Genomic DNA, 27,499 nt, shown 5'->3' on the forward strand with positions numbered 1-27,499 from the left:
ATATAAAATATGCACCTTCTGAAATTTTCTTTCAAATTCCTTCCCTCCCTTAAAATTTTGTAACAATCTATCACTAACCTATAATGCTCTGTTAAACTAAAACTGGAAGTTCTTCAATCTGCTGTTCATGGCAAACAATGCAGTACAGGATTGCTCCTGAGAATTCTCTGAACTCTTCTTCTCAAAGTATTATGGAAACTCCTCAGGGAACACCACACACTGCATTTATACCCTAAGGCATCAGGAATCTATGTATGAAAGCTCTTATGTAATTCAAAATCTTCATTACATCCTAGCTGATTTAACTTCAGTTCACACCTGATCCAAGTGTAAAGATATTGTCATGATTAGCAGTATTGTAGATTACTCTTAAAGAATTAAATTTTCAACTGTCCACTCCAGAGATGACTTAGACTACAAGTAAAAAAAAACTAACACCAAACATCTGAGCACCTCAGCCAATAGTGAACCCCAGTGCGTGATGGTGAATGCATTACCAAATTCTGTTAAATACACAGTAGCTTATCCCCTGGATTAATAAAGTAAAAAGACAGCCATTTTCCTCTAGATTGCTCTGTAGACAGAAAACAGAGAAGGTACAGGCAGGAAAAGTATTATCTTGATCTGCTTACAAAAGCAGAAGGCATTACTGTCACTTTTACTGCACTTAACACTTATTTTTAGAACATGCTTCCTCTCTCTCCTGTTAAATCATAGAACTGCTTTCAAAAGGCAGTGGAAATTAAGGGAGAAAAAAATCAAACTATGAGATTATGACTCCAACATTTTATTACTGAGTCTGGTCAATTCAAGTTACTTCTACAGGATACTCAATTGAAATTCTAATCTGAAGACTGCTTTTAAAATTGTGATTTCTTCTTTCAAAGATTCACAGAAATATAGTTTGATCCTCCCCCAGTACAGCTGAGGTTTGAGCTGCAATTATTTAATATTTTTCAATTGTCTCAGTTCTTTTCCTTTAAGAATTTGCCTTCCCTGTTTTTAAGCTTAGTTGATCTGCCTAATGATGGATTTAAAAAAGCAAGACATAAATCTAGTCATGAAAACATGTTTCTTAATTGAGACAAAGCACTTGGAAACAAAGAACAACATTTCTGGAGATGCTAAAATAGTTCAGATTCTGCTAAAACACAAACAGTATCATTGCCCCCTTAAAATATTCAAGGGATTAATTTTTCCCCATAGAGCATTGCAGCTTCTGGTATCAGTACAGCTTCCATAGAGAACAGATGTGGGAGCAACTTGATTGTGTTTAGAAATTTTGGACACAGTTTATCTTGAAGGTTAACCTCAGATTTGCCAAACATCTGGAAAAGCTATTGAAGGGTGATTGCTTGCCTTGTTAGGTGAAACCCTCAGCTACAGCTGTCAGAGTTCTAGGAATAAACATGCAGTAACCTTTCTGCCCATTGCTGTCATCTGAAACCACAGAGTTGGTGCTTACACTAACAGAAGCGGCATTTAAACATCAAAATCTGTCAAGTTCTGAACACCACAGCTCACCTCAGCCATAAATTAGAAGCGGTTTCATATTTACACACGATAAAAGGAAAGCAGCTTCCAACTGTGAAGCCTGGTTCCAGAAGCTGTCAGTAGCAACAGATGCTGAAAAAGTCACTAGCAGAAGAGAGGAAGAGTTGCTTCTTTAAAAAGAGACCAACTGGATTGCTTGCCTAAGGGCAAAGGTCAGAGTTCAAATAAATGTAGAATTACTACTGTGCCTTTATTTCCTAAGACTTGTATCTACATAGACACTAAGGCCAGAGCCCAGGGTCTCCTCATCCAGGGATCTAAATAAATTAGATGGAAATTCTTGCTAAAAGGCTTACCTGACTAATCTCTCAGGCAGTAGAAGGGCCTTCCCATTCACGTGTATTGCAAGCAATTACAGATGCTCATTAAGAGGAGACATTTCTCTTTGCCTGTTGTTAAGAGACAGAACTGCATATCCAGAGAGGGTCCCAGAATTTGAGTCAAAATGAGTCAGTCACCTCAGGTCTTCAAACATCACTTAACCCAAATCTGGGCTACTCCTTCAGCAGCAGAGTATAAAATTCCTTGACTCTAAATTGTCAGACAGATCAGAAGGTCTTATTGATACAAGGCTAGAACTGCAAGGGAACTTAAGCCCTGTTTTAATAGTTTCAGAATTGTCTTTAAGTGGACAATTTTGCATCTTGTTAAGCCTCTAAAGGGGACAAACGCAGAGAACCTGACATCCAGAACATCACTCTCCTGCTCTTATACACTGCTTTGGTTAGTATGTTAGACTTGAGCACTTTTTAACAAGGAAAACTACTCCTGTCTTTAAATTTGCCAAAATTAATGATTTGGCATATTGAAGACTGCAAATTAGCTTGAGGGCAGGAAACACTCTGAGAAAGCTTTCATTGGAAATAAGCCACTCTAAATCAGCAAACTGAGTAGGCAAAAAATGGTAGGGAGATACTCAGCAACTCAAACCACATGCCCTGTCCAGGACATTTTTGTTCCGCATTAAATAAGCTTAATTAGGTCAGTGTCATCACTGAAGTCTGACAGCTTCTCTTCTAGTCAGTGTAAAGAACCATCTTGTTTTTTGTGTACTTTTGGAGACCTTAAAGAGTTTTAGCTAAAACAGCAACCCTAAATATTAGTGCAATAAACTGACACATTTTAAACAATTGAAGCCATTTATCCTTATCCCAAGCACCACTTAATGCAAGTCAGAAGCAGTAGAGTTTAAAAAATGAAAGACTGAAAAAATGTTCACACCAGGCATTTGGTGAGATTTCACAGAATCACACCTGGATACATGAGGTAATTTATGTGGTTACTGTCTGTACTCAGATCTATTCAGTGGTTCATTCTGCCTCCCTCTGAAGCACAACCTCAGAGCTGCAGTGGTGGGGCAAGTACCTTGTTTACATGAGGTGAGAACTGCCAAAACATCGCTCCCCAAAAGAGCAGCACTCAGAGGACACTTGGATGCAGCACACTGCAGTCATGGCAGGCACCCAGCTTTACTTCCAGATGTTTACTGCCAACAGCCTGGGCTTACAGAAAAGAAACCAAACAACCAAAAGCCCCCTATAAAAACAACCAACTACTGCATTGATACTAAATCAACTTAGAAGTACGTGGCTAGGTTGTGCAAAGAAAGGATTTGTTTTACAGTCCTGTATCAGTCACACATTCTTTCTACATTATCTCTCAACAACCAGAACAGGTAGTCTCCTAACCTACTTCTAAAAATAAGTACAGTTTTGTGAAGATTAGGACTGAGGAAAAAATTCCCTTTCAAGCTCCTACTCCCCATTCATACACCCCTCTAATGTTTAGCTAGCAAGAATTAAACAGGTCTCAGAAGTTTAAATAGGTTTGCTATAGCATTGAGAGGAAGCTAATTTCACACTTACGTGGGGGAAATGCATCCATGCAGTACAATGGCTTCAGTACAGTGCAGATTTTCTTACCTGCAAACCCCACGGAATACGCCATGTTCAGCTCATGCAGAATTTCCAGAGGGAAAAGAGTATTTGTTGGATGTTAGTACAGCAAGTAACCTCACTGCCCCAGCTAATCTATGGACATCCTCTCCTTTCTAATCCGCAGAAACCTAACCTTAGAACCACTCATTACCAGGGAGAAGAGAACAAATCCCCTTAACCCTTTTCTTCCATAAAAAACTACTTTATATCATCTCTGACTTAAATAGTTTCTTATTTTCATCAACTTTTCCAGTCAATAGGGTGCTCATCACTTGGGGTCTGTCTGCAGCTACCTTGCAATTGCAGTGAGAACCTGTAACACCAGAGTGCTGATCTTCTGCGGCTGGTTACAGGATTTCTGCTGCAGCACAGGAAATATCCGGCTTTCCATTTAAAAAAAAAAAAAAAAAAGAGAAAAAAAGTAATTACCCTGAAGCAATCCAGCTGGAAAGGTCCTGCAGGTTAACTCATTTCTTTGTTAGTTACAGCAACACACAAATCAAAGCTGGTCTGTACTGATTTCCTAACACATCACAGCCCAGATCGGCTGTAAAGTGGAATCTGTGTCAGAAGCACATTTAATCCTGGGATTCTCTTCAGCTAATAACTGAGCTATGTATCAGAAGGACCAAAAATAATCCAGCCCAGACTGTCTGCTTCCCTTAATCAGCCAAGCTAAATTCATACGTGATACCACTACTTTTTCTAAGAGAATGAGTGTATATATACATACCTCTCTCTGTGTTTATATATGTAAAGGCAGATGTATCATTTGGGTTTTATAGTTTGCAAACCAGTTGAGTTTCTCCGCTGTGCACCATTCACAGTAAATGAAGTTACACCATTAAAGTTGCTACATATTTGTAGCTGCACCTTGTTCTTGAAAGGCAGGAACATTACAGAAGCATTTCCCATCTCTAGTTACATTTTTGGTTTAAGGCACAGAATCAACGTAGGACTTAGGTCATATGAAACAAAGTGTAATATTAAAATCCTTTCTTCTGAAATATCCAAATATAACAAATGCTAATTCAAAGCAGTTACAGGGGAAAAAAAACAATCCCAAACCTGTTTTACATGGTTACACTCCCACAAAAGGCAAAATAAATCCTGAATTCAGATCTTCTGCAGATGAAAATTATTGCCATTGATTTACTCTCCACAGCCCCTTTTCAAAGGGAAGTTCTGGTTCCTACAGGCTTCAGTTTGGTTTTTTTACATGGAGTTCCAAGAGCGATTGCATGGAAAGGCTGCATCTTGTGCAAGGTGAAGTGTTTGAATTCTGCCTTATCCTTCATTATGCTCTTCATGCCTAGTCGTCCCCCCTTCTCAAGTTGGCTTTTTATAGCTTCCCTTTTATTCATATTATTGCTTATCTGTCCTTGAATTATTCAGTATAATTTTAAAAATAGGATTAAGCCAACACTAAATTGTTTGTAAACATGAAGTCCACTCTCTAGATTCTCTCATCGCTATAGTCTGTTGCAAGTTTAACAGCAGTTTTAAATATCATTGTTCCAGAATTACTCTTTCCCCTTCTTTGATAAAACTAGAAATAATTTTGAAAGGACCAATCACTTTTACTTTATTATGAAAACTGCTACATTACAGCTGTTGTTCAACACAACAGTATTTTGGCATATGGGTTCTTTCCATTTAGATGCCAATATACAAGCCATGACCACTACCTTCAAACTATGACAAGCATTATCTATGGCAGTCTAACGTAACTTAATATAGAACAGAATGGCCATTATACCATTCTATAAACTACATTTCCCCTCCTTTTCTTATTTTCTGGAGTCAGTCCTGGCACCTACAATACTCTAGTTACCCACCAGTGTTACTGGTATAAATGAAGTTAGCCATAAACCACAGAACACACACCCCCACAGAATCCCCAGGGAAACGACTTCTCTGCAGCCTCCGAGGTGAACTGCTCCAGCACGTGTGGTCAGGATGGCGCTAAGGGACTGCAGGGAGCTTTCCCAAAGCGGGAACACCTTGTAATTAGTGCCAAGAGAGACAGCCCAGTGTGTCCTGCTCCGAGTGGGAAGCATGGAAGCACTGAAGCTCTGCCTCAGAGGCAGCTCTGGCTCGGCACGGCAGAACCAGGAGCAGTGGCAGCAGTTCCAAACCCACTGGAGCAGACTGTGGGGTGAACTGCCCGGGACCTTCCTTGCAGCAGGAAGGGCTTGGCATTGGTGCCAGGAGTTCACCTTGGGCAACGGCTTGGCATGCTGAGCCCTGCCTCCTGGGAAGGGGCTGGACATCACTTGCCGCTGAGGAGGAGTGAGAGAGAGCCTGGTGGGCACCTGGTGTTAGCCAACAGCACATCTGTTCAAGAGCACCCTTCACCCTTCTCACCTCCTACCACAAAGGCTGACAGACAGTGTTCATCCTCAGGGTAAGCAAGCTGAACACTGCACAGCATTTCATTCAGTGCCAAAATCCGAAGCGGTCAGTGCCTTTTATTTATTTCATAAACAGAAAGAACGGTAAATGCCTGTATATTTACAATTCTAGTAAACAGGGAAGTCCATAACAGTGTGATTATTTCCACAACAGCACATGAATACTGCGTTCAGCAATGCTGTTCAACACAGATGCCTCAAAACCGTTACAGCCAAACACACTATAGGTACCCATTATAAATACTAACATATTTCTATTTTCTTAAATTAACAAACATACAGCTTAATTCAGGAAGATCAAATGGTTCTGTGGTGCAATTCATTCCCTTTAAACGTTTCTGCTGACAAACCAGGAATAACAGAAAGAAACCCACTGCTATGGAAGCCATGCGGTCCAGACTCTCACATGTGTTCTGTGTGGATGCCATGCCTTTTTGTGCAGCATGGTTAATTTGAAAGGAGTAAATAATCTTTCTGTTAGAATAGGAAAGTATTTCTTCTTGGTAGGTACTTGACAAACCAAGTCTTTAACTTCATTACCACTTCACAAAAAGCTTCTGGCTCCAGTTTTTGAATCTTAGAACTGAGAGTTCAGAAGAAACGACTGAGTATTTTCATCTGTAGCTGCAGAACTATAACCAAGTATTCTCTAAGGGCCATTTCAGGGAAGAAGTGGTTATTAGTGAAGTTCCACTGAGCAGATTATCTCACAGAGGCAGGTTGTAAATGATGGTTTAGGTAAGCTTTTCGTGTTGAATCTGGTAGTAACACGCCTGAGTTAAAACAAAGTTCAGATTAGCACAATTGCCAGTTCACAGCAAAGCATCACACACAAAAAGGTTGATTTTTTTTTCTATGCAAGAAAACAGAGGACAAGGCTCTCTACAAGCAGTGATGAACTCATGATGAACTCAACACATGAGAACCTTCTGATATGTAAGCTAGCAAAATGAGCAACAGGAGACTAAGTTATCAAGCGAGATAACATGATTTAGGAGTCAAAACTTTCATAGCTCCCAGCTATGCCAATATGAAAGTATATTTTTGGTATATTTTAAGTCTCTCTTTGCCCTTTGACAGAAGGACCCAAAAAAAGAACTTTTTTTTTTTTTTACAGAACAAGGATGCAGGGGTGAAGCATTTCAAAAGCACTCAGACTGAAAAGCAAATGTTTCCATCACCCTGATCTTCTGTTGAGAGTTGTTCACTTCTAAATGGTGGTTCAAATATGCACTGGGTCAGGTCAGCCAGGATCAGAAACTTAATATAAATGTCTCAGACAGCACTTGCTCTCATGACAAATTAGATTCTACTTCTGCTTCCACCATGCAGGTTGCTTAGTAAATTTGAACCAATGCAAACCTACCTTTTTTGCAACTTTATGAAACTAATATATCTTCTAAAAAATCCTCTGGACCAAACTATTTTGAGTTTGCACAGACAGAAAATACAATCATGATGACCTAGTACTTCAGTTTAAAATTTTAGTTAAGTTTCAGATTAACAGCCTCCCTCCAAAACAACACCACTAAAAGGCTCCACACAGCTGAATTGTCCCAAGATCCACATGAAAAACAGTTTTGAGGTACCAAAACAACATATTTCCATTATGAATGTCTTAGCGTACAACAGGATATTCTTCCAAACATACCCTCCTCCTTTTTCCATACTTTAAAAGACAAGAATACTTAATAAAATGTGGAGAGCGACAGTATTTTTACCCTTAAACTGCATTCTTGTAAAGTCTTGATTTAATGTTAGACTTAAACTTTAAAGGAATGGCTAATCTCCAAAGAAGCACTTAATTTCAATTTTTATAGGGAGAGTAAGGCCTGTTAAGTTGCAGGGGAATGACAAGCTCCAGGTGAGCAGAGAAATGTTCAACAGCAACCAATATTACCTTTGAGTAATCCACACTTGCACATTGCACCATTGTTTTTAGCAGTACCTGCAATTAGGAGGTTATCCAAAGCTCTACGTTAAATTTCCCTGCCTATCCTAGTAAAAAAATTCAATTAAAAAAGTCAAAGTAGTTGTTGCCTCATGTTTATACAATTGTCCTAAGATATCTTCTTTGCTAAAAGCTGATTATTTCCAAAGAAAGCTTTTAACAACTGAGTAATTTTCATACCTTCAAGGTAGTGAACATGATGCCTTGCTCCCCATGCTGGAGATAGGGATCCATCAGGTCTTCGATTAAGTGCACCTCAGACCCCAAATTCCTTATCCTGCCACATGTGAGAGTGGGAAATTGAACACGGGAACAAAAGTTGCCAGTATTATCTTTCTTAATTCTGAATTCAGGGCCTTTTCACAATAAACTGTTCAAGAATTTTTCAGGCCAAAGCGAACAGTCAAATTGGAAAATTTATAGTTATGAAAAGCCAGTAACTAACCCTGTAACAAGCAGCAGGAGTGTTTAACACACAAGTACTTGTACTGCCCATGCTCAGCTTATGACTGATGGCACCCTTAGTGCCTACCTGGCTCGTAGCACCACATAGAGAAAAACGGGAAATAAGTCATCCATGGACCACAGGAAATCTTCCTGAAGGGTCTCAAGTACACTCTGGGAGATCTCTTCAAAAGTCTGCTGGATCACCTTCAATTTGTCAGCTGGGGTAAACGTGGTACTATTTGGAGAGCAAAAGCAAACCAGGATAACAGTAAGTAGTGAGAGATGTGCATCTAAATCAGGAAGGGTTTGCTGGCCAGCACGGCCCTCCCCGTGCCCGTGGAGGTCAGTCAGACTGGACACTGCAGCAGCCAGGGCTGCCAAGGCTGCACAGCACCCAGGTTACAATCACCACACCAAGGCACACTACTGCAAGTGAGACTCTCTTCACACTTCTATGGCATTTGAATACAGTGGTGAAAGGGGGAAAATTCCTTTTTAAATATTTTTAATTTCCTAATTTCTTAAGTTGTTGCATAACAGACACAGTAAAGCCTCCCATGCTTAGGTCACTTCACCACAGCTGTTTGGAAATTGACATGTATATCTGATAGACATCCTTATTCCTTTGATTCTCAATGGTGCTCCACAGACACCTTTCTGTCATGTTTATGAGGCAACACTTCATTCCCCAGCAGGAGAAATTGCATTTTTACTCAGAACTGGAAAACGTCTCAGTGACTTCTGTTACAAAGGTGAACAAAAAAGGATGACATGTAAAGGATGCCAGTCAAGTAAAACAGATACTACTCTAGCAGGAACAGTAAAACACTGACAGACAAATTGCAGAGAATTACCTGATTTGCTGTAAACATTCAACAGCAGAGGCAAAGCAGGCGTCTTTTGTGTTTGATGATACCTGTGTAATCATGGTAAGATTTATCAGGCAGGTTCAGCACCCCCACTGTTCAGTGTTGAGCCTCTTTCATCATTTCAAGATAATGATTTAGAAAATAAACTATACATTTTTTTCTAATCAGAAAGTATATAATGATATAACCCTCTTAATTAAGCAGCTTGAAAATCTCCTTGCTAGACTTTTATTCTCACACTTTCATCACTGGAGACCAAACAAAGGTCCCTTGAATTCATTACCAATTCATTATCAGTCAGTGACAAAGCTGGACTGATGGCCACTGTAAGAAATCACAGAATGGCTGGAGTTGGAAGGGACCTCTGGAGACCATCTAGTCCAGTGCCCCTGCTAAGTCATTACCGTAGTATTTAAACAGCAGGTGAAATTAAAGGAAATATAATAACATGGCACATCTTAAGCAAAAAGCCTGACCAAAAATTCTTTGATAATTTTGATGATTTCAGTTTCTTGAAAGAAGCACTGGGCAAAACTTCTAAACAAGGCCCAATGAACATACCTTTCTACTCTCTCCAAGAATGGATACAGTTCCTGGCCAAAATTTCCTGCAAGAAATCCAACACAGTCCACTAAGAGAACATAGTCTTGAAGTATTTTTCGCATTACAGGAATGAAGTCATCATGTTCTGAGACACAACAGCCCTTCCTACAGGATCAACTACACCTCCCACAGCTACCCAGAAAACTGTCTGATTTGAAATGGCTCACTCTGCTTTTGTAGCAATGTCAATCTTTTACCTCCTTCCCATCCCTTCCACCTCCCTGTTTTGCAAGAGGGAAGGTTTGATTCACACTCTCAACCTCCTAATTAGCTCGAAGATTTGTTTAGATGCATTTAAGTCAGAGAAAATACTTTAGAAAACTGGCATTTTCTTTTAGTTACTCTAACTACATGCCATAACCTGTTCCAGTTTCTGTTTTATTGTTGCAGCATACTCACGCCTGCACTCCGAGAAAGCTGAGAAGAGCCATGTCCGTTTGTTTGTTCAGGCGTAAAACACATTCCCAGTAAACGTCCTCCTCACGCTCGTTGTCCAAGGCATACAACATAAACAGAGGGGGATAGAGGCGTGGCAGTAGGACGGGGAGCAGCAAGCCAAAACTGGTGACCACATAGCTGCAACAAAAAAACAGAAGGGTTGGTTTCCAGAGGAAGACATAAAAAATCTAATTATCTATAAAAATTGAATGAAATTAATTGGAACAAATCTTTCATGTAGCACAAGCCTATTCTACAAGGGGTAAGAATAAAAAATAAGTAAAAATCCATCAAATGGCAACTCTGATAAGAAAAGATTATAAATTACCTCCAGTGCTCTTCTCCCAAATACTTTTCTGAAGCCCAAGCCCAAGCCTTAACTTGCTTACCCATAACAGACAAAAGCAAATTTTGAGTAAAGAACCATTTCATGGACAAGCATGAAATGCTTATTACAGCCATAACATGGAAGTTTATCAGAAGTTATCGAAATCTGTCATGAGAACCAAAGGGGAAAAAAGACACTGCTTAGATCCATCAGCTGAATATTGTTTATCTTTCTTCCCCCACCCAAGGAAAAAAAAAAAAAGTAACAAATAAAATAAAGGCTTCATTAGTTTTTATTTGTTTTTCTTTTATGTACCCTGGCTCAGGAGATTCTGATCTGGAATCAGATTTCCCACTGCAAAACGATCGCCTTCCTTTTGGCTCCGTTGCCAGAAATGGAATTGTGCTGCCCTCTTCCGGGAGATCAGGAAACAAGAACCTAAATGGCAACACACGTAACAGCATTTGAGGTCATGTCAACAGCTTTCCACAGATCTCGGCACAAAGGCAAGACTGGAGAGAAAAAAGTCAGCAGAAATAATACATGGTGGGCTAAGACAGCACAGCTAACACACATACAGTACCAGCCCCCCGGAAGAAAACTTAGGAAGGCCAACCCCTCCAATGCCAAGGACACCTTCCCTCCACTGATGTCACTTCCCTGCAGACAAGGCTTCTCATTTGGAGTACTTCTACTTTCAGACTGGCAGGACTCAATTAAAGCTGTAATTATTCTCAAGAATCTAAGCCAGCTCTTCATAGGAAGATCGTTCGTCCACATTGGCAAGAACTTTAATGCCACATTGGTAAGCACTTTATGGAATACATTGGGATTCCCTATGCTCACTAGTGTTCTAATATCCTTTGAACACTGTCTTTGCACAGCACCGATATCCACAGACACTAAACTGTAAATCCATATTCCAGGTGAGTTGCTTACAGCCCCATGCTGAAGTACAATGTAGGATATAACACGCTAGGTGTAAAGAGTTCAGTTTTTCCATTGTTGACAGAATATTCAAGACTCCTTAAAAAGATTAGGAAAATACAAGCAACCCCTAAAATTAAGTAGCAATGCCAGCACCTTTGAACACCAGACAGCTTCAGTACATGGGACAACTTTAATGAATTCTGCAGCAGTTTGATTTGGAAATGAGTCTTGTTACCTGACCAGCTGGAAGATGCGTTTGAGGTAGGACTTGATCTCTCTTACAGCCTCCTGCAGCAGTCGTCGATTTGCTCCTACTCCAACATAGGTCATTCTGTAGACAGCCACCAGTGTTTCCACCAGCTTGCCCAAGGGATGGAGAGGAGTATCACAAGCCTGAGACAAAGGATATTAATTGGCCAGTCAGACAGGTCAATGGCAGACAAGGTAAAAAAAATGGAATCCAAGAGACATGGGTGAGAGACCCAACAACAGGCTTTCAAAAAATATTACAAATATCTCAAAAATGAGCTATATTTAACAAACTGCCATTTGGATTATAAAATTTCTGTGTCAGCTAAACACAATTTATAGGAGTCAAGACAGTACAAGAACTTGTGCTACTACTTGGATTAGTCATCTCTACAGTACTCTTAAAATTAACATGCAAAACATTAGCAAGTATTTCAAGATGCTTTACTGGGATCCAACATTAAAGAATGAAAACAGTAACTGAACAAAAAGTGGTTTTAAGAGAGCATTCATTATTTTAGTCTTAGTTGTGGACTTCAATATATTAAGAAGTGATGAGCAAGCATGAACTATGGATTACAAGAGTGCAAATATATAAGCAATTAGGAAAGTTACTACAAAGTGAGCTTGATGTCACGGCTTGCCATGCCTTATTATGTGAGCATTTCAGTCACAATACCTTTATCAAATATTTTTTTATATTTTCATATTTTTCCAGGGTGAAGGCACCAATGTGTTGTGGAATGAACTCCAAACTTTCCAGTGTCTGAGTATGTGAGCGGCTCAGTAATTCTGGGCTGCAGTTTAAAAAGACAGACATTGTACAGGTTGAGACATACAATGAGGAAAAAAGCCCTGACATTAACAACTCAACTAGTTATAAACATCAGTTTGTCCCTGAAAGGGTTTGTAGTGCAGAGCAGTAAGGTTATGATTTCACTCGCTGTTTTAACTAAAACTTTACAGTCACAGTTTCTAGTTTAGAGCTGAGTGCAATTCCAGCTTCCCTCTCCATCCTGTTTTTCTTGCTGACATTCTCTAGGAGCCAACCTGTCTTTGTGCTGCCGTCGGTTGGTGGTCAGAGCCACCGCAATGTTGTCCCAAGCCTTCCATCTGTCCCCCTGGCCAGGGCTCTCACAACCAAGCTGGTTCCAGCATTCTTCAAATACTGCCTTCCATTTCTCATCCGGGGCCACTGCCAGGATCCCAAGTTTCCGCCTAATAAAATGACCAGCGGGTCTGTTAAAATCAAATAGCAATGAAACAACTCGTTCAGCTTGAAAACCACCCACGTCAATCTAATCTCACACACAGTTTTACCAATAGCTGACAGACTTAACAGTCTGGGGTGAACCAAATTTTATCACTAAGAATGAAGTTAGAGCCCAATACTAATGAGAGAACAGCTATGAAACTTGCTCCTTTTACTCCTTCTTGCGGCCTTCCAGGAAACGGTACAACAAAGGGCTGGTGCTTATCTTCACTACAGCATTCATTCAGAAGGCTCAGGACACATTCACGTAGCAAAGACACGGTACAGGTAAGTCCCAAGTATCTTGCTGTCCTGGAGTGTATAGCTGGCACAGCTACCCATATAAGTACCAAGGATGGGTACACAGCTTCTGAGCCTGAACAGATAATGCTGCATGACATGTTAGGGATGTGCTGATAGAGAGCAAAACCAGCTCAGGCACCCTTTCACTGCCAGACAATGCTCGGGGATCATCTACAGGCCAGAAGAAAACCAAGATTCTTCCCATGTCTATAAAGATATCTCAGATATATAATGAAACTTAGGGCTTTGAAAAGCTTTCTCAAAACAAGTAATTGCTGTCAGGTTAACAGTTCTATCTTCATTTAAATCAAGTGTCAAACTGTCAGACCTTTCATTAATATTTCTTCCAGTACACTTGACGTGAGAACTAGCAACACAGGTATTTCCCCATGCTGCTAGTTTCACAAAGCAGAAAAACGTGGGTTTTAAGCCTTTTCAGAAATTATACCAGAAGATTTTCAACTTGAAGACAGTCAGAAGAGTGTAGATGAAACCCTTATTTCACAAGCAATCCTCAAAAATATGTACATACATTTATTCATAGACTCCCTACTGGGGTAAAATGCAGACAGCTGCGAAGGCTGCAAGTGTTCAGTTCAGCAGGGAGGCCCTGCTTAACTTGCGTGCTGTTGTAGGTGTCAGCACTGTCAAAAGAAATTACCAGTGAAAGCTTCAGGAAGCCAACTGAGAAGTAATCTATGCAAAAATATTAGAGCCACGTTTCCCATTTTAATCTGAAATTTCAGAGTGTGCTTCCAAGATCCTGAATCCCACACAGCAATTGCTAAACCATTACATGGTGCTACCACATACCAACATCTCGCTATCAACTCCTTACTTGGGTTTCTTCTGCTCAAAGATATATCAGTTATACCTTAAACACGCTTTGGTTTTTTTCCCCCAGAAATAATTAAGCAAATTGCTCTAATGCGTCTGCTACACAGAGGAGTATGGATACTTTTCAAAGTATCTTTGCCAAGGTATTAAAATGCTCTTTTGCAAATCAGCAACCTTCTATTTTCTTGCACACTATTTGGAAGAGGTGGAGGATCTAGTCAATTTTGTCCAAATATAGCCCCACTGGCAGTATTGAATGACACACTTAATGAATTAAGTTGCTAACAAGAAGAGAAGGCAGAGAGGCCTGTGATTAACTTAACTGCTCTAATGGAACTTAGTCTTTCTTAGGAGCTCAAAAATCAGCAGCAGCTGTGGACTCCTATCAGTCAGTTCCAATACAAACAAAAAAAAATTGAGACTGCTACAGCACAGTAGCAGCACATCAGCTGTCCTGCAATTTCATGCCTCTATTTGCATATTCAGGTAGTAATTAAAGCAAGAATAACTACAAAATTATGTTTATCTTATTTCCTGAGCAGCAGGAAAGAAGAAAAATGTTTTCAAAACCTCAGTTTCTTTGGAAGATTTTTGACTGGTCTTTGAAAAAAGACAATTGTTCTGTTCCTAAGTATTACTGAACCATATGAGAAATTATTCAACACTCACAGTGCTTTAGGCTTGTCCTTCTCATTCTCATACAAACTAGGTTTGAAATAGGTTCCTGTGATTTTTATTCCTGATCCCCACTCTCCACTGAAGAGACCTTCAATACAATCTCCATTTGGCAAGGTCAGTGTTCCCTTGAGAAAAGATAATAAAAAGATTATTAAAAATCCATTGGGAACCAAATGACAACCTTTTTATTTTCTTAGATGGTTAACAGTTTACAGGTGATAACTGTAATGCTGACCTTTCCACTCAGAGTCCAGTTATCTGAAAATTCCCCCTCATAGACTGTATCATCCTCAGAAAGCAGAATTCCAGTCCCCTACAGAAAGAATCATACAGAACACAAAGCAGTAATTATAACAGAAGGCCAGACCACAGATCTAAAGATGCACCTGTTATTAATTCTTAGCAAACAGTAATCTTTAAGCTCTTTCTGAAGTAGTCCTATGTAAAAGAGAGCAGGGATAATAAAGACAATTCTAAAAACACGGACAATAGAAGATTAGAAGACCAGAAGGTTTCCACAACCTAACACACACTTATCTGCCTCAGAAAGCTGCCACACTTAGACAAGTCCCTAAGCCCAGGGTCAGTGTCCAACTCACCATCATTTTGTTGGTGCTGAAGGCTCCTTCATAATACAGTCCAAACTGAGTAACCACAACACCATTGCCTTGGCAAAGATCATCTTGCCACATTCCCATGTACTTTTCTCCTCTGAAGAAAAATGAAATAGGAAAAACAGAGTCTAAACAGTAGTTCAGTCTTTCCTTGGCTTTACAGCCACATTTGACCATTACAGAAATCATCAGAAGAGAGTCACAGAGCACTTGCTTTGGGTCTGTCCGTTTAGTTTCACCAGCTCCACAGAAATACAGACTCTTTTTGATACAAATAAATTACAGTGAACTTTCTTTCCTAATTCACATTTCAAATTGGCCACATCGAAGCAAGCTGATGAGTTGAAACAGTGCTGAAGCCCTGTTAAGCCCAGTGCACGCCCCAAGGAACCTGAGCAGTTTTTGTTCTGTCGAAGTTTTTTATTTCTTTTACATAAAGTCAGGTGACTCAAACTGAAGAGAACAAAAATAAAAATAAACCAAGTTGTTCTTCTTCGGGAATAGGAGGGAGACCAAGAAAGTCATACATGACATTTTTGAAATATTAAGCGGGCAAATACTGTAAAGAAACACTTCATATTATAGAAAGGTTCTGTGTAACAGCCTAACAAAGGTCATGATATTTAAAAAAAATTATTAGACAATTAAAGATTGCTTACAAATAAACATCAGCCTCTTTCAGACTATTTAAAATATATTCTTTTTCTGTATATAAGTGCACAGATGTCAGGCTAGACTTGTTTGAAACTTGATGCAAGTCCCAAGTATTTTGAAACAACCTTTTTTTCCCAGCTGTTCGGAAAGAGAACATGATGTTTTCACCATGCAATTAATAAAAAATTAACTTGTCAAGGCCTTTTTTTCTGCTTTTAGAAGGAATCTAGTGATTGATGTGATATAATTCTGCTTGTTACCAAGCCTTTTCCTTGAAATGTACTCAGGAAAAACTATGTTTACAGTAAAGAGAGTGAGCCCAACCATTAACCCAAGCTCAGGGGTCTCTCCCAGCTGACTGGCCCCATAAGGTGGCAGGAAGTTTGTCTGATGATTCATCCTGCCAGCTACAGGGGCCTCTGCTGGGTGAAGGCCCTTGGAGAGATTCCGCATGCTCAGCTGCCCGATGGAAACTCAAAGTCCCACTTGTTCAAATACTTGTTTTGCAACAATGACAGCAGGCAACAAAGAGTGTCTGCAGCTATTCCTTGTTTGTCTGGGCTGCAAAACAAGTGCAGAAAACGAATCCTGAGGACACAAAGATACACAGACTACCTCCCCAGGACCTGAAATAAAACTGCATCAGGGCAGCTCACTCATGTCTGAGTAGCTCTGGAGTGAAAAGCAAATGCCACACTCCTTCACCATGAACTAACACTGCATGTACAAATTCTGGAGGTGAGAGGATTTGCAAGAAAAGCTGGTATCTATTTTCCTAGGTAAATAAACGACTGAAGAAAGTATGCGGAGATCTTGGCACTACAGTGTAAGAACAACCACCACCCCTGAGCAAGACCAGATGCAAAACTGACATCAGAAAATACCTGGATATGTTACAACTGCTCTGTTTCCGAAAAATATCCCCCCTTCACACTCCAGACTTTGCTTGCTTGGCTTTTGAAGTGGGCATTCAGTTAAACCAACAACAGTTCCTTGGACTTTTACCAAAAGCTCTTTCCAGAAAAACACCCAAGAAATTGGTGACTGAAAGACAGACTATATTGATGTGTGCTCAGGGTTCATTTACTGCACATATTTAGTGCAAGTCTGTCTCTGAGACCATAATTTCAATAATCTGTCCTGAGAGGAAGCATCTTCCCTCCACTGCATTGGCAGAACAAGCCAATGGAAAAACCTGAGCATGGACTGAAATTCATGAGCACCATCATCTGTCACTGAACAACCCAGTCTCACAGGCCTGAGGTGAAAGATGACTCCTCACATGAATTCATAACACTTTCAGCACATGTACAACACACCACCTCAATAAGACACCATATTCAGAACTAGTTTTTAGGCAGGAGTAGGAAAGAAACGCAACACAGAAAAAAACCAGTGCAATCCCTCCACCATTCACTCCAGAAGCAGCACCAAAAAGCCGTTCCTAGACCCATTTCTTTACCCATCAACCCAGAGAGCCCAGCAATAATGAAGAAAAACAGATGTGCACTATTACTGGTACTAACAAAGCAAATCCTTTCCTACTCTTTTTGCAACTGCACGTCATACCTGAGTTTTAAGATTTGTGGAAGCATTACCTTGTGATATCATCAAAAACTCCATAACCACACTTCTTGTCCATTATCCACTGTCCAATGAACATACTGGGAGAAGAAGAGGTCAGCTTCCCACTGCGCAGCAGCCCGTGCCCGTGACGCATGTTATCCTGGAAACACCCTTCGTACACCTCACCGGTGGCGTAGCTGGGACAGCAACAACAACACAAGAACAAGTGACAGTCCTGTCACATCTACTGCTCCACTGGGGGGCTGGTTTTTGAGTTTTTGATTGATTTTGTTTTGTTGGGTGCCTCCCCCAGATAAACCCTCTCTTTTTCCTTCTAGGAATTGCATTACAACCACACCAAGCAGCAACTACAGTTAAAGTACATTTGGGATAAAAGTGATCCTTTAATACAAGTCTTTGGATGCTTTGTTGTTTCAAAGCCACTCTCTGCCCAACAAGCAAGGCCACGGAGGTCATATTTATCTCTCAGAATAAAGAATCCTCTCTTCTTGCAAGGTGGCAGCAACATTAGAGCAGACATTAATAACAGACCACTGTACAAGTTGCACTGTGAGCAAAGCAGAAAATCAGCCACACTAACTGTGATTTCAAGTCTGCAATGTAAGAAAGCAACACCCAGAGGCTGGGTCAGAGCATCAGCCCTGCCTTCCTGCAGCCGTGCAGGGACAGCAACACAAGTGCCACAAGTTACCTGTACACTCCATGCCCACACATTTTGCCTTCCTTCCAGTATCCCACGTAGTGGTCCTCTTTATTCAGTGCTTTGTTAGGCACTCTGTATTCACCATACCTGCCAGTGCAGAGATGGAACAGAGCAGCTGTAACGCCAATACAGTTCATTAACAGAGCAGATACACATCACAGAGCTATTCTAAAATCAGAATGCTCTCTCTCATTTTTGTGCATCTCTAACTACAGCAGTCACAGATGATATTTTTTTATAAGAGAAAGCAAGAATTCCAGCATCACTAGGTCAATTTAGTCCATACTGCTCCCTCCTGTTTGCTTGTGATGTTGTAAATACTGCTCTCACAACCACATTGCAGCATTTTTCTCAGGCCATGAGTCTTTTCAAATCTTAAGACTGCTTCTACCTTTATTACTTTCTTCAGCTCCTGATAACACAAGTGCACTCTATTCCAGGGAAAGATGAGGACATGTATTGCTACAGAAAAGATTTTTTTAAAAGATGCTAGCTTCCAATTATGCTCAGTGATAAGGAATTATTCTCAACTTCAATATACCTGAAAAGAATGAGATACACAACTGTATTTATTGATTTTAATCTCCTGAGGAGATCAAAATCCAGTTCTGAGGGTTCTCCAGAGAGCATGTCCACCCAACACAACACTGCTGTTAAGTGCTGAGACGATAACACGCGTGCTGAAATACAAGTATACACATTTGATAATTTCAGCAATTACAGCTAAATACTAATCCATTTATTTCCGGCTGGACTTGTTTGCAGTATTTCGATCTCCAGCAACCCTAAAAATCTCCAGGATTAGTTACACTTAGTTACAAATGACCGAAGCTCTAATCTTGTTTTATAGTTTGACATAATACCAATAGCCAAAAGGAATTTTTAGAAGTTGTCTGCAATCAGACCCCATTTCAATCTCCTCTCCAACCCAATATTTTGAAAATACATCTGGAAGCCAACAGATCTCCTCATACGTTTTTATCCTGCCCAGTACAGACATGTCTGCTCACAAGATGATTATAAAAATGCCTTTGGAAAGTTAATCTCTCAGCCTTAACAGTGATCTAAACAGATTCTTAGCAATGAAGTCCACAGATTAATTCAAAGCTCTGTAATACATTAAGTTATTTTCAAGTGGTTTTATTTTTTTCACCAGATAACATGATAAAGTTCAGACCTTCCATTCAGCCTACTTTCAGTCCCCTCTGTACTAGTTATATTCATCATCAAGATCACGTACTCTCATTGGTTTTCACTCAAACCCTGATGTCTCAATTCAAGATTTTGTCTCTGTGCTAAATTACTAAACCTTTGCTCTACCAGCAATATAGCAAAGAAAACGCTAGAGAAGATGCATCACTATGTTGTAAGAAAGGTCAGTAAGATTCATTGCAGAACCTTTAATTAAAAAGGTTTTGTTCTTTTCTCCTACAACAAAAAGTATTTCTTGCCTGGCTCCACAAGTAGTCAGAGTATCTTACCCATCCTCCAGCCCAGCTCGGAAAGTCCCGGAGTACATTCGGCCATCTGCCCATTTTAGGATCCCTCTGGAGAAAAATACAAACCCATGCAAATATCTAAGATAATCAGTTCACTTTGCACTTTCCAAACACCTTCTGTGAGTGAGCCTACTTATTATTAGAGCAACCACTTCACTTTGCTTTCAACAGCTCCATTCCAAACCTTTTACCTTCCATGCGGTTTTCCTGAAAGCCACCTCCCATCATAAACAGCATCCTTAAATCGAGGGTCCTTGTAGAAGGTGTATTTGGCACTGCGATAAATAGGAGGTTCCTGCCTTGGCACATTCCCACCAGCTCCATACAGAATCATGTCAGAAGTCCCTCTAAGGGCCTGATCCACTGCTTGGCTTATTGCCCTCAGCCACTTGGTCTGAAACAGAAAGTGGTTCATAACAGAATTCAGCCAGCACCTGTCTTTGCACCGACTCTCACCTTTAAAAGAAGCACAATCATGTCCCTGGCACTGCTCAGCACACTGCAACACTGCTACACTCAGGCACCATGTACAGCCAGCCTGCACACTCAGCTGCAGAAAGACTTCATTCTTGGGGAGTACTCAGGCAATCCTTCTCCCAGACTGGTTTCACAGGAGGGGAAAAAGCCTCATCTGTACCACTGAAGCCGTGTCAAATTTGTAGAAATGCTTACCTTCTCCTGTGGTGTTGAAGAAACAAGAACAAATTGTTCTTCGGGTGTTGTAATCTTCAACCCATTCCTACATGGGGTAAAAGTATTTTACTCTGTGAAATTCCATCCTGAAGCCACAAGGTTTCTTAGAGCATTGATATTGCATCTTCTCTCCCTTACCCTAGCTAGCATTCCCTGTAAGTTAGCAATAGAAAGAAGCAGCGGCAAAGAAAACTTGCTTCCCTCTCGACAACCTTATTCTTTCTGATGTTTACACAACTTTTTTTAAGACATAGAAACACATTTTCTGAAACATGAAAAAAGGTGAAAAAAGGGTAGACATGGCTACAATCACTGTATTCCACTCCAAGTTCACAATAATTGGTTACAAAATGCTCATCTTCTCTCCCAAAATATCAGATTGTTTCAGTATCACAAGCAAGAATACTCACACATTACCAGCTTCTTCTGAAAGAGCTTCTACCCACAGTGTGGACAAGGGAAAGATATGGTGTGTTGAGAACTGTTGGAAAGGAGAAGGGAAACGTCACCACTTACTGATCCATTAATCCGGCCTCATTTTTTTCCCAAATGTTTTCTTTTTCCCTTTGTTTAAGAACTAGGAAAAACTGAGCATTAGCGACTCTTTCTACCACTTTGCTCCAAAGAAACAGCCAACAGAAACCATGCCAGCTACAGAGCAATGCAATCAGATGTTAAAAAGACACATAATTCAGATTTATTTTTACAGTGCAAAAACTTCACTGTATGAGAAGTATGTGATGAAGCAGAGAAAAGGTTTTGTTCCTGGCTGCAAGCTGGCTCACCTGAGCATGCACCAGAGCATCGTTGAAGAGGATGAACCAGTTGACAGAGAACCTTCCCGCGTGCTGAAGGGACAGGCCCCGATTGCTGCTCTCACAGATCAAACGCCGCTCCGGCTTCCGCAGGGAGTCCTGTGGGGGTCAAAAGCAACGTGACACAATCCCACTTCTCACTGATTGGGACTTGAGGTGGGTGCTTTGGTCTTTCATAGCAAAGGCCCAACCTTTCTAAAGAGTACTACAGCAACACCAGCTGGAAAAAACAGCAAGTGCAACCGGGACAGCAGCATCAGCAATAGACACAGCCACTAAGATCAAGAGATTGAAGCTGCTAATGGCAACCGTCACCATACCGTCATTTTTCCAGGAAAGGTCTTCCAGAAGCCAAGGGTGTATTCTGCTTCTTTCATTTTCCTGCTAAGATGGACAGCAAGGCTCTCGTAACATGAACTAGAATCCTGCAGTTTCTGGTATTCTGGAGATGCCTGTAGGCCACAAGGTAAGACAGAGCTGAGGGTGTGTCTGAACCCCTGTACCAATACCACCAACCAAGCTGCAATACAACTGCTCATTTTATTAAACCAGCACTAAGTGCAGGACAGTTGGTCTGGGCAATAAACAGAACAAAGTCATTTTCTTGGTCACATGTTCTGCTGGTGTGCTGATAGTTTTTAAAAATCACAAGACAGTCCCTGAATGTTACAAGGAGAATGATTAATACACAATTATATAGTCTACTTTCTTGCAGCTTAACAAGTTGTATGAGAAGTAGTGCTCATAACTGCAGGAACAATATTCTAAATTACTATATTGGGCTAAACATACAAGTAGTTACTGCTCCAGTTTAATCATCTTTTATTTCAAAAAAAAGCAATTATATACATCTAAACAGGTGGTAAAGTCTACCTAATATATATATAGTGTTTTTAGTAGAGTATTACAGCCAGGGGTAGCTACAGCAATGATGCCAGATGAAACTGAAAAGCAACAGGCAAACATCAAAACAATGTATTTGTAATTAAGCACTCAGGCACACAACCAAGCTCTGGCAGGGTAACAAGTTTCTACTTGTCATGTGATCTATGCAGGTGGTGTAAGACCATGCAAATAAATCTACAAGATCCTCCCTGTAGCAAGTACAAGTTTGAAGGAGCTCCTCCGAGGAATAAACTGTTTCTTATTACCTGGTATTTGCTTCACCCAGTTACTTCCAAGCTACAAGTTTCATGTGTTTATTTATTGAACTATGGATAGAAAAGCCATCCTACCACTTCAAAACACGTGGCAAGCTTTAGCAAAGTTCTGGCGTAATCATGAAGTCGTCCAAATGGCATGAAAAACAGAGCATTCAAAACTTCCACTAGCTGGAGGTTTTCCTCATTCTTGTCAGACAGTTTCTGTAACAGCTCCTGGTTTTTACTCAAGAAGTCTCTGATGGGACCATTGGGAAACAGAGAGACAAGAAAAGAAAAAGACATTAAGAAATCAGTGATGTTTTATGTAAATGGGCTCAGACTGTTTCTGGAGTATCATAAACCAATAAAAATTATAAGGGCAAATGCATGCTGCTTATTCATCTATTCACAACTTAATTTGAGGAAGTACAGCAGTAAAGACATGTAGGGAAAACTGCAACACAAGACTTGTTTTTTACTTATAATTTCATATGCTCAGTCATCAAACTGGCTGAAGGAAGTTGACTATGCTGCTCACTTGGAGTGTAACCAGTTGCCTTTTTCCTCTTTACCACTTGATTAGTAAAGATCAAACACGTGGAAAGACTTCCCATTTCTTTTAGAGTAGTAGGTTTCTAACACTGCTGATTTATACAAGAAGGCCTGAAGGAATCTTAACTTTGCTCTAGTGCACTTCTCTAAATATAGTGAAATAATTTCTTCCCCCTGCTATTGTTCAAGGCAATTGAGCAGTTCTTCCCCTAACTACAAAAACTACATCCTACCTCAGAAAAAGGCAGGAAATCTGTTCAATCCTCAGTCTGATTTCCAAGAGGGAGAACTAATCTAGTTCAGAGAAGAAGAGGGAAATTATTCTGAAGACTGTATGTTAGCACACAAACCCAGGATTTCATTAAAAGGAAAGCACACCCATTTTTCCCTCTCCTTCACCGTATGTGTGCGCTCACTGGTGCTGGCACATGGGACACTTGCACTGAAACACATCCAGCTGGGAAACATTTAAACCACAAGCTGCAGGAATCAGGTGAGGCTGAGAGAGCAGACCCCAGGGACAGCAAAACAGATCAGAGCTCACAGCAGGCTCCCTAAGAATGCAACACAATTAGTGAGATGACATCTCACACAAAATACTGAACCTACTCCAGGTCTGCTGGTGGTATTTAAGAACTCTATTACTGAACAAGCCTTAGGAATAAAGTCTTCCTTTGAGAAAGGACTGCTTTTCCTAATTTTAAACTTATGCCTCTGGACAGCTTGCTATTTTTAATTTTGAGATCTTCACATGGAGGTTTCGCTGTTGAAAAGCGTCAAACAGTAACAGACAACACTCACTACAGCTTGTCTACTCTTTTAGAGGACATGCTCAAAAACCTGCCAGCTATGGAGACTTTCACTGAAGCTGGCACTTTTTTTGAAGTCAGGACTACATCCAGTGCATTCATGCTGCTGAACATCCGTAAAAGATGGGCTGACACCATTAACCATTTACTTAAGACAGTGCCCCTCAGGGAAGGAGTGGGGGGAAATTCATCAGCAGCAGCAAAGATATTCTTAACTTCCCTTTGCAAGGAGCAGGACAAAACTTGCACGACATCTCTTCCCTGAAGTGTTATTTACCTAATGAGAGCCTGGTTGCAGTAGAAGCTGTGACACTCAACAGTGACAACTGATGTGATGAATTCAGCGTGGACGATTTCAGTATGAATTATAAACAATCTTTTACTTGAACTAAAATTTCCTCTAAGTTACCCTAAAAATCCTGACCAATGAAAAAAGCTTCTCAGGGTCTCTCTGCAGGGGGATTCTGTATTTAGACTTTGGCACTGCTCCTCAAGGGCAGAACATTCTTCGTCCTAGGTACCTGCATTTCCAAGAACGTCCAATACCATAATTTACACTGCATTCAAAGCACTCCATAAACATTAATGGATTTACTCCCAGATTACAGAATTTGTGAAGGAAAGGCAGCAATTCCACAGACAAATCAAAAATTACCCTCAGCACAAAGTGCTTCTTCACAGCACTAGAGTGAGAGATCCAGCATCATTACTTTATCTCCCAGACAAAAATACTATAGAAATGAGAAAAAGAGATCTAGAAACCTCAACTGTACTGTCTCAGGCCTTAAAATACAATTCCTTCCTCACATTTACAGCATCTATGCATGAAATGGAGCAAAGAAACCTTGAGAGGCAGAGAAGATGCACAGGCAGAGATGTTATTTTTTCATCATTTTAAAGTACTTCCATAGACTTCAAGGATTCAAATGAAAATGAATTCACATTATCTACTGTAGCTAATTCTCTTTGGTATTTTCTTGACAGCAACATTTGAAAGAATAAACACTAACACTGAATAATGATGAACATTTAACCTCATTTATTTAAAGCTTTCAAAAAAAATCATTATCTGAATTCCATTTCTTTGAAGGAATTTCCAATAACAAGCTTTTTTCCTCCTTTCTCTAGCTTTAAGATAAACTAGCAGAACTCAGCAGTATTTTAACCTAAATTTTTATCACAGTTAAGAGCAGGTAACTTTATCTGAAGGAAAAGGAATTAGTGTACTCATGTGTGCTCAGACCCAGTCTCCGCATGGTCATTACTACACACATACACTCTCCATTCTTTAGAGTTCTTTGCTAATTGATTAAAATGTCCCAAAAATGGTAAAGGCTTGCTTACATTGCTGGCTTTGCAAGGAGCATAAATCCTCCCATTACGAGGAAGTTGGTTACTGAAGTACAATACCTAATATAGGGAAGAAAAAGATCTTCAGTTACAAAATGAAAACATCTCTGAAAGTAGCAACTGTTGAAATGTCCAAGAGTTTATAATGACATCTGTAATATCTTTTACTACACAAGTTATATAGTACTTGAGCAACAGTCAGTGTTACTGAACACTTGGCATTCACCTTCCACATGGAGCACTGAACACGCATTTCTACACGTTTCTGCTGCCATTACCACAATGCAGAGAGCTTATTTTAAATTTATTTTTGTTTCCCTCAGATTTGGGCATGTACAGAACACACCGCCTGTTTCAACCATTTAGTACTGCTAGGTTCTAATTACAGTCAAGATAGAAATTTCAAGGGAGGAATTTTCTCTTTTCCTGCTATTCAACACTCTATGACTTCTCTCCAACACCATTAAAAAAACAAAACAAAACAAAACACAACACATAACAAAACCACCTTTCTCCAAGGGAAGAGGTCTCTGCTTAGCCCGTGTAACAGCCCATTATACTTGTGTTGCCTGACTGATCCTTGAAAGATGCCCATGGCATCATGCTGAGGTTCTGATGCCATACACACAAAAATATGCAAGCAATAGGGAGCAAAGGGGGAGAGCAGAAAACAAGCAGTAGTGAGAATAGAGATTAGGCATTTCAGTCTCTGAGGAAGGAGAAATCAAAACCTTCTATTCTGAGTAATGAAAACCAATGCTGAAAATCCAGGTTGCAAGAAAAATTCAAGTTGAAGACTAAGTAAAAAAATACATATTTAGAATTATCTACACAATCTACATGATAAACAGAGATGGAAGGTTCTTTTAGGGTGATACAGCACAAGTCTGTCACTGACCTAGCAAAACTGTTATCAGTTGTGCCTGTGTTCAAAAAAAAGTGCAACTAGTTGTCCATTCAAACTGCTACTGCATAAAGAAGTCAACAACTATTGCATAACAACTGAAGTTGATAATCTCAAAAATTTTGTTTCCTAAGATATTTTCAGATATCTGGTAACCAAGTCTACATTCAGATATGACACTTTTAAACTTTCTGTTAAGCCTTTTTTTTTTTTCTCACAAAAAACTGTAAGTATTAAGTATGATGGGACTTCTGTCACATTTAAATAAAAATGTTCAGAAACTGGAAGTTACTGACAGGAAAGACAGAAAAGAGGTTGACTGCATAGATCTTCTCTCCCAAAAGCATTAAGCCAATAAAAACAATAATCAGGAAAATCTGGACTTAATTCTGAGTACTAAAGCAGCTCCAGCTTTTGAGTGACAGGTGTAATGCCAGCTGTTTAGTAGGTATGAGGACAGAAGAATTTTCTTCTGGAAGACGATCTTTGGTTAATGACTATTGAAAAAGCATTTCGTAACCTCAATAAACCCCAAAAGACAGCTTTAATTAGCAGCCTAGCAATGGTAAGCCTATCACATTATACTACAAGATCCTTAATAAGTGATGCGTATTTATAGGCAGCAACCAAGGAAGAGTCTGTACCCAGAGTTTTACACAAAGGAAGGCGATGCCGTTCATGTGCTCCGCTGGCAAAGACTTGGAAAAACATCTTGCTACAAAATGAATCCATTTGTGTAAAACTCTCCATACATTTCTAAATCACAACAATACAACAGTTACACAGCTTTCCTTATGACCTACTTTCCCTTAACTCAGGGCTTGATGCAGTCAGTAGATTAAGCCTGCAGAGACTCAAGATGAGAGGGAATTGGATACTTGCTCAGTGTAACTATCCAAAAAGAGACTGGAATGCTTCAGGATGGCCAAGCTCCTGGCTTCTTTTACTCCATGAAGAAAGCTAGTTAAAGAAGCTCCATGTTGACCAATGAGATAGCACAGCTTGCTGAACCTGCTTGCCATTTCCTGCAACAACTGGATTGTATTTGCATTGCCCAAATTATCTGTAACAGACCAGAAAGCAATTTATCTTACCTTATGAAAGAGGAGCACCCATTACCAGAGAGAATCTCAACATGATGCTGTTTAGATGTTTTATCAGCACTTTCACCTCATGGCTACATTATCCAGAATTAGAAATTCAACAGCTTTGGACTAAATACAGCTCAAACAATGACGGTATTTCAGGTGAAACCATCAGGAAAGTGCAAATATTAATAGAATGCACACTGTTAAAATGCAACTGTCTTTCACCTCTTCATCCAAACAGGGGAGAAAGCAAGACCTTAGTTTTATCTCAAAAATACATTATTACTTTTAAATTTTGC

At 40.0% G+C, this 27,499-nt stretch overlaps 1 protein-coding gene across 3 annotated transcripts in view; it reads right to left on the reverse strand.

Moving 5' to 3' along the window:
- Positions 1 to 5,924: 5,924 nt before the first annotated feature.
- The window catches only part of ALS2 (alsin Rho guanine nucleotide exchange factor ALS2), a 37,187-nt gene continuing 15,612 nt past the window's right edge, over positions 5,925 to 27,499 (reverse strand). For 2 of the 3 annotated variants that reach the window (XM_066189696.1, XM_066189697.1), the window contains exons 11-34: positions 26,995 to 27,175; positions 25,203 to 25,268; positions 22,591 to 22,753; positions 21,676 to 21,807; positions 21,326 to 21,454; positions 20,951 to 21,021; positions 20,520 to 20,586; positions 20,039 to 20,241; positions 19,830 to 19,895; positions 18,337 to 18,435; positions 17,657 to 17,821; positions 15,390 to 15,501; positions 15,026 to 15,103; positions 14,782 to 14,915; positions 12,771 to 12,959; positions 12,400 to 12,517; positions 11,707 to 11,864; positions 10,857 to 10,979; positions 10,175 to 10,351; positions 9,734 to 9,779; positions 9,158 to 9,219; positions 8,389 to 8,538; positions 8,037 to 8,133; positions 5,925 to 6,678 (exon numbers count right to left, since the gene is read on the reverse strand). In XM_066189696.1, coding sequence (XP_066045793.1) covers positions 6,640 to 6,678; positions 8,037 to 8,133; positions 8,389 to 8,538; positions 9,158 to 9,219; positions 9,734 to 9,779; positions 10,175 to 10,351; positions 10,857 to 10,979; positions 11,707 to 11,864; positions 12,400 to 12,517; positions 12,771 to 12,959; positions 14,782 to 14,915; positions 15,026 to 15,103; positions 15,390 to 15,501; positions 17,657 to 17,821; positions 18,337 to 18,435; positions 19,830 to 19,895; positions 20,039 to 20,241; positions 20,520 to 20,586; positions 20,951 to 21,021; positions 21,326 to 21,454; positions 21,676 to 21,807; positions 22,591 to 22,753; positions 25,203 to 25,268; positions 26,995 to 27,175 — 2,825 coding nt within the window. In that variant the 3' untranslated portion in view covers positions 5,925 to 6,639. The remainder of the gene's footprint in view (positions 6,679 to 8,036; positions 8,134 to 8,388; positions 8,539 to 9,157; positions 9,220 to 9,733; positions 9,780 to 10,174; positions 10,352 to 10,856; positions 10,980 to 11,706; positions 11,865 to 12,399; positions 12,518 to 12,770; positions 12,960 to 14,781; positions 14,916 to 15,025; positions 15,104 to 15,389; positions 15,502 to 17,656; positions 17,822 to 18,336; positions 18,436 to 19,829; positions 19,896 to 20,038; positions 20,242 to 20,519; positions 20,587 to 20,950; positions 21,022 to 21,325; positions 21,455 to 21,675; positions 21,808 to 22,590; positions 22,754 to 25,202; positions 25,269 to 26,994; positions 27,176 to 27,499) is intronic. The other variant, XM_066189698.1, reaches the window with a different exon arrangement.

The sequence above is a fragment of the Chamaea fasciata genome, unplaced genomic scaffold (genome assembly GCF_029207755.1).
Source record: "Chamaea fasciata isolate MVZ Bird 193981 ecotype frontalis unplaced genomic scaffold, bChaFas1.0.hap1 SCAF_8, whole genome shotgun sequence".
NCBI lineage: Eukaryota > Metazoa > Chordata > Aves > Passeriformes > Sylviidae > Chamaea > Chamaea fasciata.